Source organism: Paramisgurnus dabryanus, chromosome 13 (assembly GCF_030506205.2).
Source record: "Paramisgurnus dabryanus chromosome 13, PD_genome_1.1, whole genome shotgun sequence".
NCBI lineage: Eukaryota > Metazoa > Chordata > Actinopteri > Cypriniformes > Cobitidae > Paramisgurnus > Paramisgurnus dabryanus.
The window spans coordinates 4,132,631-4,151,076 of NC_133349.1; the positions used below are offsets into that span (position 1 = coordinate 4,132,631).

The 18,446-nt window shown below is 39.9% G+C and overlaps 1 protein-coding gene across 4 annotated transcripts in view; it reads left to right on the forward strand.

Annotated features, from left to right (window-relative positions):
- The window catches only part of csmd3a (CUB and Sushi multiple domains 3a), a 398,763-nt gene that overhangs the window by 54,957 nt on the left and 325,360 nt on the right, over nucleotides 1-18,446 (forward strand). For all 4 annotated transcript variants that reach the window (XM_065298900.1, XM_065298902.1, XM_065298901.1 and 1 more), the window contains exon 3: nucleotides 3,095-3,207. In XM_065298900.1, the coding sequence (XP_065154972.1) occupies nucleotides 3,095-3,207 (113 nt within the window). The remainder of the gene's footprint in view (nucleotides 1-3,094; nucleotides 3,208-18,446) is intronic.

Genomic DNA, 18,446 nt, shown 5'->3' on the forward strand with positions numbered 1-18,446 from the left:
ATATATATATATATATATATATATATATATATATACATGCATGCATACATACACACATACACACACAATTTTTCACAGAATATTAGGTGAATTTTTTATGTTTGTTTCAAAACTAGATTGTTTGTGCAAGATGCTTACAATGCACAGTTACGTGTTAGGAATAAGCACCAGCAGCTACAACTTGTTGTTAAGTTTTAATGTTGTTTGCCTTATATTTGATGCTTACCCAACATCAAGGCATTTCATTGTATAGTAAACAAAATATTTGATTGATTTATTCACGTTCATAGACATGATTTTCTGCTTTTTTTCGTGTCACTGAGCATGCATGTCTTTTTCGTGTGACTCGGCACGCATTTCTATAAATAGTTTTTTGTGTCCGTAGCACGACTTTCTTTTTCGTGTCATTTTATGTTTAGTTTTTTTCCTTTTTTCTTGTTTTTAAATCATTGATGCTTGGGGTTAGATTTGGGGTTCGGATGCAATTTTATGTATTGGTTTTTACATGTTTTTTTCCTTCAATTTTTAAAGTGTTGTCGCTTGGGGTTAGGATGTCTGAAATTGAAAGTCGTTCTAGGCACAATCCCAAGCGGCAATGGTAAATACAAAGAAAAAATACATAAAATGACAAGAAAAAGAAAGTCTTGCTACACTCTTAAAACGAATGTGTTAAATTAACACATCTTGTGTCTAGTTAAGGACAACACACCTAGTGTGTTGTCCTTAATTTAACACATCTCTGTGTTATTTTTAGAACAACACACTTTGTGTTGTTTTAACACATCTTGTGTTGTCCCTTTTATTTATATGAACTCTAAATCAGCACGAAATAACACATAATGTGTTAAAAACAACACATAATGTGTTAAATAGTTTAACACAAAGCAATGTGTTAAAATTAACACATCCATGGTGTGTTAATTTTAACACATTGCTTTGTGTTAAACTATTTAACACATTATGTGTTAATTTTAACACATTATGTGTCATTTCGTGCTGATTTAGAGTTCATATAAATAAAAGGGACAACACAAGATGTGTTAAAACAACACAAAGTGTGTTGTTCTAAAAATAACACAGAGATGTGTTAAATTAAGGACAACACACTAGGTGTGTTGTCCTTAACTAGACACAAGATGTGTTAATTTAACACATTCGTTTTAAGAGTGTACGGACACAAAAAACTATTTATAGAAATTTGTGCTGAGTGACACGAAAAAGACAATGCATGCTCAAAGACATGAAAAAAAGCAGAAAATCATGTCTATGAAGAAGAATAAATAACTTGCCTTGAGATTGGGTTGTTGAAGCATTAATTTTCTGAATGTGAATTTGTCTCAGTCTGTATTTGGATTTATTTTTAAAATGTTATTTAAAGGATGGATTTTCTTTACTATTTTATGATTAACTCTTTCCAGCGTTTTTAAAAAATTAAAATGATATTTTTCATGATTTTCACAAAAGTTTAATGCTTTCCAAGAAAACGTTCTTCTTTAAATATATAAAAATACAATATATTAAAAGAACAGACATATGCTTTAAAAAAAAAAAAGTTTCATGCTACCTTCATTAGTTCTCTTTATCACCTCTCAAATATGGGTAGGTTTCTTCAAAATCACAAAATTTTGAGCAAAAAGCTGAGATAATTCCTGGTAAATAAAAGCGACATTGCGAAAAGCCGGAAATTCTCGTCATTGGCAGGGAAGCATTTTCTCTTAATTGACGAGCTAAAATTCTGGGCCATTGTTTTAATGTAACCTTTACAATGCACTTAATGGACTAAATTCTGCTGGGTTATTTTTAACCCAATTCTGTATTGGACTAAAAACATGTTGGGTTGTAAATAAACCTATGATGGGTTGTTGTTAAACCAACCATAAGTTGAAACATCCCAGCATTGCATTGAAACAACCCAGCATGTGTTTGTTTATTAACCCAACGTGTGTTTTGTCCAATATTTACCCAGCATTGGGTTAAAAACAACCTGATTTCACGAATTTCCGTGTTTATCACAGAATATTTTGCTCATTTATCTGTGTCATTGTCACGGATCTCCGCATTTTTCTGTGTCCATACCACAGACTTTTATTTCCGTGTCAGTTTCACATATTGGTTACTAAATTATTTTCCTATTTTCTTTCCATTGTCAGTTGGGTTTGGGGTAAGAATTACTTTGTTACATAAAATGACATCCTATCCCAAACCCAACACTAACCCTAACGGCAGGCGACAATTGTTTAAAAATCTGAAAAAAATTGTATAAACCAAAAGTTAAAGTGACATCCTAACCCAAACCTCAAATCTAATCCCAATCCCAAGCGACAATGGTTTAAAAATAGGGATGCACCGATAGGACTTTTTTGGCCGATACGATACAGATTTAAACAAATAACTTCTGGCCGATACCGATGCCGATACCGATATTAAACACTTGTATACAATACTATACAGTTGATCTATTGGCTAGTTTATTTCTGCATCAAATTATTTTTACTGAAGATGGATTTGATCTAATTAACATTCAACTGACCAACATAATAAGAGAGGCACAAATTAAGCTAAAACAAATATAATAAGACAGCATGACAACCTTCAAAGGTGGTTTTTGCTATTCAGCATTTATTTTATTAACAACATTAACTCATTTTTTTACATATAATGGATTTCTTTATGCAGTTAATTAATAAACAATCGGTATCAGCCTTTCTCGTGCTATTGCCAATATGCCAATGGTTTCAAATTCATCAAAAATCGGCCGATAAATATCGGTGGCCGATACATCGGTGCATCACTAAAAATAACTGATTAACCAATACGTGAAACTGACACAGAAAAAAGTCTGTAGTACGGACACGGGAAAATGCTAAGACTCGTGACAATGACACAGATAAATGAGCAAAATATTCCAGGATCATACCATGGAAATTTGTGAGATCATGTTGCTTAAAAATAACACAGCAGAATTTAGCTTATGAGTGTATGAAAGGCAAAAGTGTTTAAAGGTTTATCTATTTCTGGGTAGCTCTGTAAACACCCTAATATATTTTTACTGTAACTTACTGTAAATCTTTATAATTTCTCTTTTCCCACACAGGTTAACAGGATTCCAGGTTCCAGCGCCTGTCACAAGTTCTGGATCCATTATTTCTCTGCGTCTTACCAGTGACTTTGCTGTAAGCGCTCATGGATTTAAAATATATTATGAAGGTGAGGCGCATTACATAACCTTTCATTATCTCTGCTGTTTACCATGGCTTTAAAGTTTGAAGATGGCAAATCGTGTACAGTTGCAGTCAATTAAAAGTTTTTTATCGCTTAAGTGTGCAGTTAGACAGCAAGCGGTGGGTGGAAAGCGAGAACGTTGATTATTAAACCGAGATATACGCACTGTTTCATATTTTTTTTCTGAAGTTCATAGTATAATGTTAGTCACTTTGTTTACTGTTTTGTTCATTTTTGCTGCTTACTATTTAGTGATCTTTATGATAAGCTAACTTTACTTGTATAATTAATAATCACAGGATATTATTTATGTACAGTTTGCACTGTTCTGCTCATCAGTAACATCATCAGATGTTTCATTTTATTTCATTTCATTTTAGTAACTAGGTTGCAGCTAGAATTGGGTCAAATTTACCAGACTTGCCTGAAAGTTTATAAAACTTTGAATGTGAAGTGTAGTTCTTAGGTTGATAAAAATCATATCAAAAATCATGGCACTGTTTAGGGAGTCTCCGATTTTGAGAGCTCAGTCACAATATTCTTCCTGTTCCCTAAAAATCAACGTGAAAACCAGGGAGCATCGATGATCCCTATGTTTCCTATGGTCCCTTACCAGAAATCACGTAACATTTTCTCAAGCACTTCAACCGAAATTGCACGAGGCAACTCAATAGACATATAAGGGTGGTTTCCCGGACAGGGATTATCTTAGCCAGGACTAGGCCTTAGTTTAATTGGGAAATAGTTTTAACAAACATGCCTTACTAAAAACATTACTTGTGTGCATTTTGAAGCAAAACAAATGGCACTGATGTATTTTTAAGATTTCTCAGTGCAAGTTGTTTTTAGTTTGAACAGCTAATCTTCAGTCTAGGACTAGTCTAATGTCTGGGAAACTGCACCATAGTCATTACTCCATATTACTGTTTCTGTGTAACAAAATGTAGTTTTAAGATAGTTCAGGCAAGAATATACAGTAGATGTGTAATCTTTATATATGCAGTCAATTGGTAAAGATAATGGCTATTTAAAAAGATGCTCTGATGTTTTCGGATATTTGAGTTTCACTTGTTTACCCCGCTGAGCACAGCCTTATCTCGGACACTCCACTGGCTCTGATGTACCTGTCAAAAATTAGATTCTCATGAATCCCAGTCTTTGGTCTCATGAATCCCGTTATTTGTTTATTTTATTAATAGTTAGTCTGTTAATTGTTAGTGTTGTTTTTTACCGTGTTCAGGGCTCAACATAAAGGACTGCCCGGTGGCCTGGGGCAAGTGTGAGAGACGTTCGGGTCAATAAAAAGTATTGTCACTTGCCTGATCGAGCCAGCGCTTCACCCTCAGTCACTAAAACATATGTTCATCAATGTATATTATTCAACATCTTGAAAGCAGACATTTACTTGGGTAAAACACGACGAAATAAACAATGCAATATTTGGCACAATTTGCTGTCAGTTTACAGGTAAAGCAGAAAAGTTGGGAGCCATTTTTTGTCCGAACATGTCTGTTTTACACTCAGCTAAAGGATTATTAGGAACACCTGTACAATTTCTGTACAATTTGCTTCAATGTATTTAGGGGTGTGGTCCTGGTCAAGACAATCTCCTGAACTCCAAACTGAATGTCAGAATGGGAAAGAAAGGTGATTTAAGCAATTTTGAGCGTGGCATGGTTGTTGGTGCCAGACGGGCCGGTCTGAGTTTTTCACAATCTGCTCAGTTACTGGGATTTTTACACACAACCATTTCTAGGGTTTACAAAGAATGGTGTGAAAAGGGAAAAACATCCAGTATGCGGCAGTCCTGTGGGCAAAAATGCCTTGTTGATGCTAGATGTCAGAGGAGAATGGGCCGACTGATTCAAGCTGATAGAAGAGCAACTTTGACTGAAATAACCACTCGTTACAACCGAGGTATGCAGCAAAGCATTTGTGAAGCCACAACACGCACAATCTTTAGGCGGATGGGCAACAACAGCAGAAAATCCCACCGGGTACCACTTATCTCCACTACAAATTGGAAAAAGAGGCTACAATTTGCACAAGCTCACCAAAATTGGACAGTTGAAGGCTGGAAAAATGTTGCCTGGTCTGATGAGTCTCGATTTCTGTTGAGACATTCAGATGGTAGAGTCAGAATTTGGTGTAAACAGAATGAGAACATGGATCCATCATGCCTTGTTACCACTGTGCAGGCTGCTGCTGGTGGTGTAATGGTGTGGGGGATGTTTTCTTGGCACACTTTAGGTCCCTTAGTGCCAATTGGGCATTGTTTAAATGCCACGGGCTACCTTAGCATTGTTTCTGACCATGTCCATCCCTTGATGACCACCAGGTACCCATCCTCTGATGGATACTTCCAGCAGCATAATGCAACATGTCACAAAGCTTGAATCATTTCAAATTGGTTTCTTGAACATGACAATGAGTTCACTGTACTAAAATGGCCCCCACAGTCACCAGATCTCAACCCAATAGAGCATCTTTGGGATGTGGTGGAACAGGAGCTTCGTGCCCTGGATTGTTAGGTAGTAAATGGTGTGGTTGGAAAAAATCAGTTCTTATCTCACAAATGTTGATTTCCCCTCCATTATTCGATTCTTCAGGCCTTTTTGAATCCTAATTCAGACAGAATCAGGTTAACACAGACAGACAGGTTTAAAAAATTGTACATTATCAGTCATTACCCTTATTTCAACGTATCTGCCGATCGCTAGGGTCCTATTTTTCACTGTTCCCCAATTTAGAAAAACAAACACAATCTGTCTGTGGCACCCAGATCAGCAAACAAGTTTTAAATCACCCGTGTCCTGTAAATAACTCAACACACCCAAAAGGGAACGTTTAATAATAACGGAGCAGATGTTGTATTTAGTGAACAGGTTTATTTCAGTCTGTGACTGTGGATTGGTTCCGTTCGCAGTCGTATGGGTCAAACCGTCGTCATTTCTCAACCGGTCACCATCTTTCCATCATTCACTCCAGCTGACCGGACCACAGCATGTTAGTCCATCTGCTCCTCCCCTACAGTCTAAATTATTCAAACCCACGGCTCAGGCCAGGCGTTTACCTCCTGCTTTTGTGTTTAATGTCCTTTGGAACTTTATGGGCCTTGGAATATTAATCCTGCAAGATATTATACTCTAGAGGGCATAAGATTGCAGTTGTATTCACAATTACCATGTGTCCTTTCCGTTTATCTCTATAATTTAATATATATACTGTACTTTACACACTGAGTTTGAGGGCACTTATAAACCTGGTGTGCAGGTGCAGGTATTTTGGGACGTGACCGGTACATGAGTGTTTGCTGTAAAAGATTTTAATTTGAGACATTTGTGAGCACAAAACTCATTTCCCAGTGCTAGCATACACTGCAAAAATGACTTTCTTACTTAGAATTTTTGTCTTGTTTTCTGTAAAAATATCTACAAATTAAATAAAGATGTATTTTCTGCTTAAAACAAGCAAACAAATCTGCCAATGGAATAAGAAAAAAAATACTTAAAATAAGTGTTTATGAAAAAAGTAAACTTATTTCAAGAAACTTTTTCTTATTCCATTTTTTTTTTGTGCTTGTTTTAAGCACAAATTTACAAAAAAATTATATGTTTTGTCCAAAAACTAGACTTATTTTCTTAGGTCATTATGCTTATTAAGAAAATACATCTTAATTTAAGAATTTTTTATATTTTTACTGAAAACAACCCAAAAAACTAAGTTAGAAAGTTATGTTTTGCAGTGTATTGTGATTGGTTGCAGAGACCTTGCCACACACAAAAATGATTTTCAAGAAAAAAATTCTTAATTGTTTTCTTGTTTTTGGTAAAAATATCTAAAAATTCTTAAATTAAGATGCTTTTTCTTGATGAGCAAAGCGACCCAAGAAAATAAGTCTAGTTTTAAGACCAAAAATATCAAATTTAAGTGATTTTATGCATAAAAACAAGCAAAAAAAAATCACTAAATTTAAGAAAAATTAAAGAAAAATGTGCTTACCCAATTGGCAGATTTTTTTTGCTTGCTTTATGCACAAAATCACTTAAATTTGATATTTTTGGTCTAAAAACTAGACTTATTTTCTTGGGTCATTTTGCTCATCAAGAAATATCATCTTAATTTAAGAATTTTTAGATATTTTTACTGAATACAAGACAAAAATACTAATATTTTTTTCTTGAAATCATTTTTTTGCAGCATTGTCTAAAGTCTAAGGGCCCTATCATAAACCCGGCGCAATGCGCGGCACAACTGTCTTTTGCTAGTGTCAATCCCGCGCCATTTATAATTTTATCAGTTTAGCGCCACCTTGCTTAAATAAAAAATGGCTTTAGCTGGGTTTTCACAATCTCTTGACTGATTGTAAATCATTTTTAAAGTGGCAAATTTGTATGTTTGTATGATCACCCCAGTGACGATGGGTTTATGGGTGTAGATTCGTTCTTGCTTTTTCGTGACAGTTGTGTTTTTTGTACGATGTACAAGATCAGGTTGACGCATTAGTCCTGCAGCTGTGAACAAATAAACATCCAGTTTTTTTATCAACCACTGCAATTTCAGTAGTAACTTCTGTATTCTGTTCACACCAAATGGTTGTCACTCCCGAAAAGCTGTGTACGTGGCATGGCTGAGATATTTATTCAGTTCCTCTGTCTGTGGGATTTGCTGCGTGATAAAATAGTCCCACAGCTGAAATTCGCAAGGCTGATTGCTTAAAGCACTTATAGCGCACATCTTTCCATCAATGCACTCAATCTGATATCATTCCTGTCTGTAGCATAAAAGTTTTTTTTTTATGACGGATGTAAGTGTATGTAAGCCCCAGCCGCCAGCACCACTAACACGAGTTTAGTCTGCGTCCTAGGTTTTTTTCTGTTTAAGTTTTATGAGAGAGATAGACGTAGTGCCAGAGAACACACACGGGAGAAGAAATCTCATTTTGGTTCCTGTCAGTTTGCCGTCACATCGGAACAACCGAAATCATGTTTGACAGTCAGTACGTATGCTTTGATTAATGTGTCTATTGCCATCCTGTACAAGTCGTCTTCTCAGCATAGATTCAGAATCTTAAACCTTTCTGTCTGCAACACGATGCCCTTCAAATAAATGCCAATGACTTTGATCGTCATGATCGACATGCTAATGTCCCGTCATCACAGTGTGCAGCAGCAGCAGCCGCGAATCTTGTGATCGAAATGTTAAAAAGACCCCCGACATTGATTTGGAAATATTTTCTGGACCGACTACAGCGCGCTCCTTTATGGAAATGTGAGCAATATATAAACAGTGGCAGAAGTGGCATCTCCTTTTATTGCAACCTTTGAAATGTGCTGCTCGTGGCCTGTTGTGTCGTAATGTCTCCGAAACGCTCGCCGCTCTCTGTTGACCCATGTGGTTGGTTTCCCCCCTGTGGATACTGTGAAGGTTTTTGTTTAACGATTGCTCGTATTCGATGGAAAGCTCAATAATTCTGAATGCGTGGAGAATATTGACGGGCTCCCGGGGAAAGATTGCTGTGTGCTTGCTGCGGCGTGGACGCTCCGACAAACTTCCATCATCTTCAAGGGCAGCGGAGTCATTAGACGTATAGAGGGATAAATAGCTCATCTCCAGGGATCAGTCTGTGGCCATTACCTCAATGCTTTCTCGTTGTTCTCTATGCCCTGAGGTCAGAGAAATGATGTACGGTATTTCATCTGAAAATAGATTAATGACCGGAGTAATAGAAAGCCTTCTGCAGTGTTTTGGTTTTGTCATTATGATATCATTTAATTTCAAAATGTTTTATGTCTATAAAGAGATCTGTTTGTTATTTTTAAAGTGTTAATTAATCTCTCAGCAGTTTAACTATAATTAAATGTTTGCATGCATAAGAATTTTGTATTTTTTAATGAATATATTTGATCATTGTGGATGCAACATTTTCAATCAAAACTTTGGTAACACTTTACATGAAGGGGTGTTCATAGGACTGACATGACACCTTCATAATCATGACAATACACGTGTCATAAACATGAAGGAGATTTTATGCACGTTTATGACAACTGTCATTAAGTGTAATTTGTTCAGTTATGTCTTTTTTAATGCAAAGATGACATTGTTTGAATTGTCTTTGTTGTTGTTGACATAAACCAATACATCATAACTTGTCATAAATCTGTCATTAACATGACATAGCAGAATAATTATCAACATTAAGAAACAACCTATAGCATTAATGGGTTAACCTTACATTAAACAGTTATTTAAATGTCATTAAGTGTTAATACTATGTCAATTAATTTTAAATACCTTAAAATGCAACAGACACGTCAAAATATTATACTTAACTTTGTGCACAATACAGTTGACAACAAACAGAACTTGTTCTTCCTCACACAGAGGGTTCTGACACATAAGAATAAAAAAAGATTTATTATTAATTAATTATTTTAATGTAAATAACAGTTTTTCCAGTTATATGGACCCAATGCTGCATGGCTTAACCCATTATTTTATAATTTTTTATTTAATTTTAGGTGAATCCATCTCCAAATGCAATAAAATATAATTTTATCAATTTTAATAATAATAATAGTTATTATTATTATTATTATTATTGCATGGTTGAATTTATTTTTTAAACACATGGAGGAAACTTAAAAAAACATTATGAACTGAAGAATATTCATGATGTTGTTATAAAATTATATAACAGAGTATAAACACTTAATGACATTTTAATGATAAATTATATTTGTACGACTGTAGTTGAGGTCAAGAAAAATATTCATGACACTGTTATAAAACTATTTGACAGAGTATTAACACTTAATGACATTTTAATGACAAATTATATTTGTACCACTGTAGTTGAGGTCAAGAAAAATATTCATGACACTGTTATAAAACTATATGACACAGTAATAACACTTAATGACATTTTAATGACAAATTATATTTGTACCACTGTAGTTGAGGTCAAGAAAAATATTCATGACGCTGTTATAAAACTATTTGACATGACAAGTTATAATGTATTGGATGAATGAAATGAATGAAACTTAATGCCGCCTTCATGGTGCGTTCATTAATAAAATGTTCATGCCGCGTGTCATGTCATGATTATGAAGGTGTCATGTCAGTCACATGAACACACCTTCAAGTAAAGTGTTAGCAAAACTTTTAATATAAATTTTCACCCCTTATGATATACTCCAGACATCATAAAAATGCAGACGACTCCCGGCCGGATCCGCACTGGAGATGCTGACTTAGGCACAAATCCTGTGCGGATCCAGCCCGGAGCTGTCTGCTGTCTGGGGTAGGCCTATACTTCTGTTTTCTACTTTAGATTAGGGAAGCATGCATGCCCTATGGATGTAACAAAAAAGGACAACTGTTTTGGATTTCTGTGAATTAAAATGCACAAACCAGAAGCAATATACCCAACAAACGGAAATGAGATGCCTCCTCAAGGAAGATAAAATCTTCAGTTTATTTTATATTTGTGGTTGTGTGTTATGGATGTAACTGCAGACCTAACATAGATTTTTAAGCCACCAAATATTGACATCTATATCCGAGTATGGTTTAAAACTGTATTGTATCATGATAAGGTTGACATTTGCGTGGCGTTGCTCGTTTGTAGTATTTAATGAAAATGAAAAAGCGTGCTCCGCTTCTTAAGCGAAAAAGAGTTTTGTCACCACTGGCGATCATGTTTCATTAAAAAAGGCTTCAGATTACAGCAGTAAAATTGGCTGTGAGAGACCTTTCACACTGACTTTACATTTACATCTGAAGAAATTCATTAAAAGTGATTTTAAGAGGCTAAAGTGTTGTCTTAAACATTTATCTTGGCAAGTGTAACTAAACTAGCTGGTTTGTCTTTATTGTATCGAATGAAAAGTTAAAGGTTTCAGATTCAGGAAAGGCCTAATGGGTGCTCCATTTTCTTTTTTACATGATTACAAATAAAATTGTCATTATAGTGTTTTTGGAGGTCTTTTCATGGACACTTTGGGAGCTGTGATGAACGTCTCCGGCTGCCACAAGTGGTTTAAAATAGCCCAATTTCTCCTCATAAGGGAGCCGAGGTCAGTGTCAGGACCTCTTTGTGTCTTACCATCTATCTAATCCGTTTATTTCAATCCAACTTTTAAGCCCTGTTGTTTTTTTAAACAAGCAAAAATCTCTCACAGTGAAAGTCTATGGAAAACACTTTGGAGTTCTTGTGCATCTTTTGGTTTTGTTTAATAATGTTAATGTTTGTTATTTGCGTTGCTCATTGCCTTTTAGTGCATGGTGGAATTAATGTATGTTTTGTAAATGGATGGAAATTTGGTTGTGTGGCATATATGTAATTCCCTATGGATGGAGTTTGAACCTTGTAACATGATTTATATTGTGTGCTGTTTCTCCATTTCTAGCGTGCATTTGTCTAAAATTTGTCTTAAAGATGGAATGACATCAGACTTGGAGCTGTTTAACATTCAGAGTTCATTTTTCAAGAATGTATCTTGAATTTTATCTTTTCGTTGACTTTCGGTCAGTACAGATCACTTGGCAGCGTTGATTTTGACAGAAAGGTGTCATTTGTTGAAGGTTGGGGATGTACAATCTTCCCTGAGTGCTTATGACAGGTGACGTGCGGAGGTTTCTGGCATGTTTATGTTGGTGTTGATGGTATAAACTGTCATGTTAAGTGATTGGAGGGAAAAGCGTGCTTCATAAGACGGTTTGAGAAGCCACTGTGGTGATGTAAGTAGAGTAAAGTTGAAATTAACTACTCAAATCATTAGCTAATCATGAAATAACAATGAACAATATTTTTACATTTATTAATATAATTTAAATTTAACATCAAAGGTTGTATCCGTAAATGTACAATGAACAATTGTATTTGCATTAACTTACATTAACAAAGATGATGATAAACTATATTGCTCGTTGGGTCATGTTAGGTAATGCATTTAATAATGTTAACAAATGCAACCTTGTTCTTAAGTGTTTGGTGATGTCAGTTGGGAAAATGTTTTATAAATATAAAATATTAAACATAGTAGAACGTTTTATACTATTTTCGTTGGAAAGCTTGAATCTGATTGGCCAGTCGCTACATTTGCAGGTTTGTTATTCCCAAATACAACCGCTCCAAAAAAATAACACACTGTAACCTGGATGCTGCAGATCATTTTGACAGGTACAGTTTAACATTATATTTACAAATGATTAAACCAAATAGTGTGTTCGTGGCATTTGAACTAGAGGTCTTCACAGGTCCACAGAGGTTCGATGCAAGACCTGAGCGTGTTTGGGTCTAAAAGTTTCATGTGTGCCTTGGACACGGGTCAGGTATAATATTAGCTGCATCAGGTCTCGAGTAATTTAACTTTTTCCCCTCCAGCCTTTTTAAAAAAAGGTGCCCGCCAGCATTTTTGGTGACTTTCACAAAAGTTTCACAAAATGCCTTGCAGGATTTATTTTATAAATATATAAACATACAATATATTTAAATTAAAAGAACAGACCCTGTGCTTTTAAACAAACAAAATGAAAATTTTATTTCATTTCATTTGTTCTCTTTTTATAAACTCTCAAATATGGGTAGGTTTCTTCAAAAATACCAAATTTTTAGCAAAAAGCTGAAATAATAGTATTTTTATAGCAAGGACTTTTGTTAGAGATTAGATTCAGAACGATGATGAAACATACATGGCGTTTACAATGTTCCTTCAGTTGTTTATAAATCGTGTAAAAGCGCCACCTAGTAGATAATAGTGGAATTATAGATTACTGTAAAAACTCGTCAGGGAAGCGTCATTGGCAGGTAAATGTTTTCTCTTAATTGACGAGATAAATCGTCAATGGTGGGGAAAGAGTTAAATGAATGTTTTTGCCAAACGGACCCAAGGAACTATCTAGCGTGTGCGTCGAGTCCCTTTCCAACCCCTCCTTGTAATGACACGAACTGAGCGGAAGCAATTGCAGGTGAAAACACAATGTTTATTTATAAACACAGAGAGAGAAAAGACACAAGCAGGAAATGTCCGGTGTTGTTGGCAATGGTGACGAGGACTACGGTGGTAGATGATTATTGAGTGCGGCGTTGGTGGAGTGGTGAGCAGTGGTAAATCCAGACTGTGCACGGAACATCCACACGGAGACGACGACGACAATAAACAATCCACAATGCGACTCGTAATCCAAGACAGAGACGAAGAACCACACAACACGAGGACCAAACAGAAAGTGATCATCTGGCAGGGAACAGAGAGTCATGTGAGTATTTATGGAGGAGATGTAATGATGAGCAGCTGGAGCGAGGCAATCAACACACAGGTGAGCGGCATCAGCCTAACGAGCACATGGCAGAGCTGTGAGTAACAAACACACACACAAACATGACACGGAGGAAACAGTGGATTTCCTACCGTGACAGTACCCCCTCCCCTAGGAACGCCCCTTGACGTTCCCAGCCTGCTTTACCTGTTGATTGTAAACATCAATAAGGCGGTGATCCAGTATGTCCCGAGCAGGAACCCACCTTCTCTCCTCCGGACCGTAACCTTCCCAATCCACCAAGTACTGAAATCCGCGTCCCCTCCGTCTGGAGTCCAGAATACGATTAACCGAATAAGTCGGTTCCCCATTAACGAGACGAGGCGGGGGGGGGAACCGGGGCAGGCGGATTAAGACGGGAAAAAATCACCGGTTTAATTTTGGAGACGTGGAACACAGGGTGAACCCTCCTGTGCGCCGGAGGAAGGCTCAGATGCACTGTTACCGGATTAATGATCTTGGTAACAGAAAACGGGCCAATAAATTTGGGAGCAAGTTTATTCGAGACGGAACGCATCGGAATGTTCTGGGTAGAAAGCCACACTCTTTGACCGACGACGTAACGGGGAGGCTTCGACCGGTGGCGATCGGCCTTAGCCTTGGTGCGCGACCTCACCTGGAGCAGAGCTCTACGAGCTCTGGTCCAGGTGCGGTGACACCTCTGGACTAATGCGTGTGCGGAGGGGACCGAAACCTCGGATTCCAGACTAGAAAAATTTGGTGGTTGGTAACCTAGACTACACTTAAAAGGAGACATGCCCGTGGATGACACTGGCAGAGAGTTGTGTGCGTACTCCACAACTGAGAGTTGTTGACTCCAGGACGAAGGATTCTTGGAAACCAAACATCGTAACACCCTCTCGACATCCTGATTGGCTCGCTCGGTTTGGCCATTGCTCTGGGGATGGAACCCTGAAGAAAGACTAACAGTCGCTCCTAGCAATTTGCAAAACTCACGCCAAAATTTGGATACGAATTGGGGACCTCTGTCAGAGACCACGTCTGTCGGGAGGCCATGTATACGGAAGACGTGGTCAATGACAGTTACCGCTGTTTCCTTGGCTGAAGGTAATTTGGGCAAGGGAATAAAGTGAGTCGCCTTCGAGAACCGGTCCACTACGGTTAAAATCACCGTATTACCCTGGGAGGGTGGGAGGGCGGTAATAAAGTCTAGCGAGATGTGGGACCAGGGTCTCGAAGGGACTGACAGCGGTAAAAGTAACCCATCTGGAGGACGATTGGAAGTCTTACCAGTGGCACAAACCGAGCAAGCCAAGACGAAATCGTGAGTGTCACGAGCCATACCTGGCCACCAGAATCGTTGCTTAACTAGGAATCTAGTCCTACTAACCCCTGGATGACAGGCAACACTGGAACCATGACCCCACTGAAGGACATCTGACCGTAACTCCTCCGGCACAAATAAGCGGTTCGGTGGGCAACGGGCCGGGGGCGTTACCTCTTCTAAGGCTGTCAACACCTTCGATTCGACCTCCCATCTGAGCGCGGAGATAATGATGGTCTCCGGTAAAATCCGCTCGGGAGTGGCAGTACGATCGGAACGCTCAAAAAGGCGGGATAAAGCATCGGGTTTGATGTTCTTGGAACCCGGTCGGTAAGAAAGAGTAAAATCGAAACGACCGAAAAACAAAGCCCACCGAGCCTGCCTGGAGTTAAGTCTTTTGGCGGTTCTAATGTATTCGAGATTCTTATGGTCCGTCCATACAATAAAGGGTACCCCTGACCCTTCAAGCCAGTGACGCCATTCTTCCAGTGCTAACTTGACTGCCAACAACTCTCGATTGCCAATGTCATAATTAACTTCCGCAGGAGATAAGCGATGAGAAAAATACGCGCAAGGATGAACCTTTCCGTCTGAGGATGCGCGCTGGGAAAGCACTGCTCCTACCCCCACCTCTGACGCGTCGACCTCCACTATGAATTGACGTGTGCGATCAGGTGAGACGAGAATGGGAGCTGAAACAAAGCAGCTTTTCAGTTTGGCAAACGCAGCCTCGGCTGCGTCTGACCACCTGAACGTCAAACTAGGGGAGGTCAAGGCGGTCAGAGGTGCGGCTAGTTGGCTGAAATTGCGAATGAAACGCCGGTAAAAATTGGCGAACCCCAGAAATCTCTGCAGGGCCTTGCGAGACTCTGGGGATGGCCAATCAACCACAGCCTTAACCTTCTCAGGATCCATGCGAACACCCTCAGTCGAAATGATGTGTCCTAGAAAAGAAACAGACTGTGCATGAAAAACGCATTTTTCCGCCTTGACAAAAAGCCCATTCTCTAGCAACCGCAGAAGCACTCGTCGTACGTGTTGCAAATGTTCCTGGAGAGACGAAGAAAAAATCAGTATGTCATCCAGGTAAACATAAATAAACTGATCTACCATGTCTCGCAACACGTCATTAACGAGTGCTTGGAAGACTGCTGGCGAGTTTGTGAGACCGAAAGGCATCACGCAGTACTCAAAATGGCCACGAGGGGTGTTAAAAGCAGTCTTCCATTCATCCCCCTTCCTGATGCGAACCAAATGATAAGCGTTACGTAAGTCCAATTTAGTGAAGAGAGACGCTCCCTGCAACCTCTCGAAGGCTGAAGACATCAACGGCAAAGGATAAGTATTCTTTACCGTTATGTTATTCAGCCCTCGGTAATCAATACAAGGTCGCAAGGATCCGTCCTTCTTCCCCACAAAAAAGAACCCCGCCCCCGCTGGAGAAGAGGAAGGACGAATGAACCCCGTTGCCAGAGAATCAGAAATGTATTTCTCCATGGCCTCCATCTCAGGAACGGATAGAGAGTATAACTTGCCTTTAGGCGGAAACGTACCTGGCAATAAATCTATGGCACAGTCATAGGGACGATGAGGAGGGAGAGAATCACCCCGAGACTTACTGAACACCTCCTTCAGGTCGTGGTACTCCGCGGGCACGTTAGCCAAATCCACTGCTTCCCCCTGAAACACAGACTCAGAAACAGTAAGACACGCAGAGACAAGACAAGACTTATGACACTCCTCGCTCCAGCTGGTGACTGAGCCCAGTCTCCAGTCGACCTTAGGGTTATGGGTATGGAGCCAGGGATGACCAAGGACGATGGGAGAGAGTGAGATGTCTGTAACAAAAAAGGAGATCTTCTCGGTATGGTTGCCTGAGGTGATAAGAGTGATGGGGGCAGTGGTGTGACTGATGGTGGGTAATTCCTGTCCATTGAGAGCGAAGGGTGCAATCTGGTGAGTAAGTGGGATGACGGGGATTTGTAGCTTACGTGCAAGTGAAAAGTCAATGAAATTCCCCTCTGCCCCGGAGTCCAGTAGTGCGTGGTCGGTGTGTGATTTGGTGGACCACCGTAGTTTCACCGGAAGGAGAGTTGATGTCGTCGAGGTCTTGCGAGCAGAGATCCCGCCCGATAGTAGCCTCCGTCTTACTATCGGGCTTGGTCTTTTACCGGACATCTCTGGCAGTTATGACCCGTCTCGCCACAGTACAAACAAAGACCAAGGGATCTCCGCCGGTTCCTCTCCTCCCGGGAAAGCCGAGCTCTACCCACCTGCATGGGCTCAGGATCGGGGAGAACGTTGCTAGGCGTCTTTCTGGGAGGGCTGGACGACTCAGGTCGGCGCTGTATGCTGGTAGGTCTCCGTCTACGGTCCGCTACGGTCAGCCTAGCGTCGACCCGGATAGCCAGATCCACCAGCCCGTTGAGAGATGTGGGTAGTTCAGAGGTGACGATCTCCCGCTGGATACGCTCCGAAAGCCCATGCAGGAAATGATCCCACTGCGCCTCCTCGTTCCACTTACACTCCGCCGCCAGGGTCCGGAACTCGATCGCGTAGTCAGATACAGTTCGGTTCTCTTGTCTTAGCTCGGTGAGGAGGCGAGCAGCTTCTCTCCCGGCGACGGAGCGGTCGAACACCCTCTTCATTTCCTCAGATAAGAGGGTGAACGAAGAACAGCAGACGTCATTATTCTCCCACACCGCCGTCCCCCAGAGGGCAGCCTTGCCCTTCAGTAGGGAGAGAGTAAACGCCACCTTGGTCTCCTCGAGGAAGAACGATCGGGGCTGTTGAGCGAAGTGCAGAGAACAGTGAGACAGAAATGTACGGCAATAATTAGGCTCACCGGAGTATTTCTCAGGGATCGGTAATCGAGGCTCCGGAGGAAAACCACCCCCTGGAGGAGAAGATGGTGCGGGCGGTGTGGGTGGCGCAGTGGGAAGCGAAGGATGAGAGGAACGCTGAGAGAGCTCGGACACCTTCGTCACCATTGCATGGACGGCCTTTCGCATTTCGTTGATCGACTGGTCCTGAAGATCCATCCGAGCCAGAGTTCGCTGGAGAAATTCCTCCAGCGTGGCCGTGGGTTGGTCTCCTGCTGCTTCCATGTATGGCCAGATGATTCTGTAATGACACGAACTGAGCGGAAGCAATTGCAGGTGAAAACACAATGTTTATTTATAAACACAGAGAGAGAAAAGACACAAGCAGGAAATGTCCGGTGTTGTTGGCAATGGTGACGAGGACTACGGTGGTAGATGATTATTGAGTGCGGCGTTGGTGGAGTGGTGAGCAGTGGTAAATCCAGACTGTGCACGGAACATCCACACGGAGACGACGACGACAATAAACAATCCACAATGCGACTCGTAATCCAAGACAGAGACGAAGAACCACACAACACGAGGACCAAACAGAAAGTGATCATCTGGCAGGGAACAGAGAGTCATGTGAGTATTTATGGAGGAGATGTAATGATGAGCAGCTGGAGCGAGGCAATCAACACACAGGTGAGCGGCATCAGCCTAACGAGCACATGGCAGAGCTGTGAGTAACAAACACACACACAAACATGACACGGAGGAAACAGTGGATTTCCTACCGTGACACT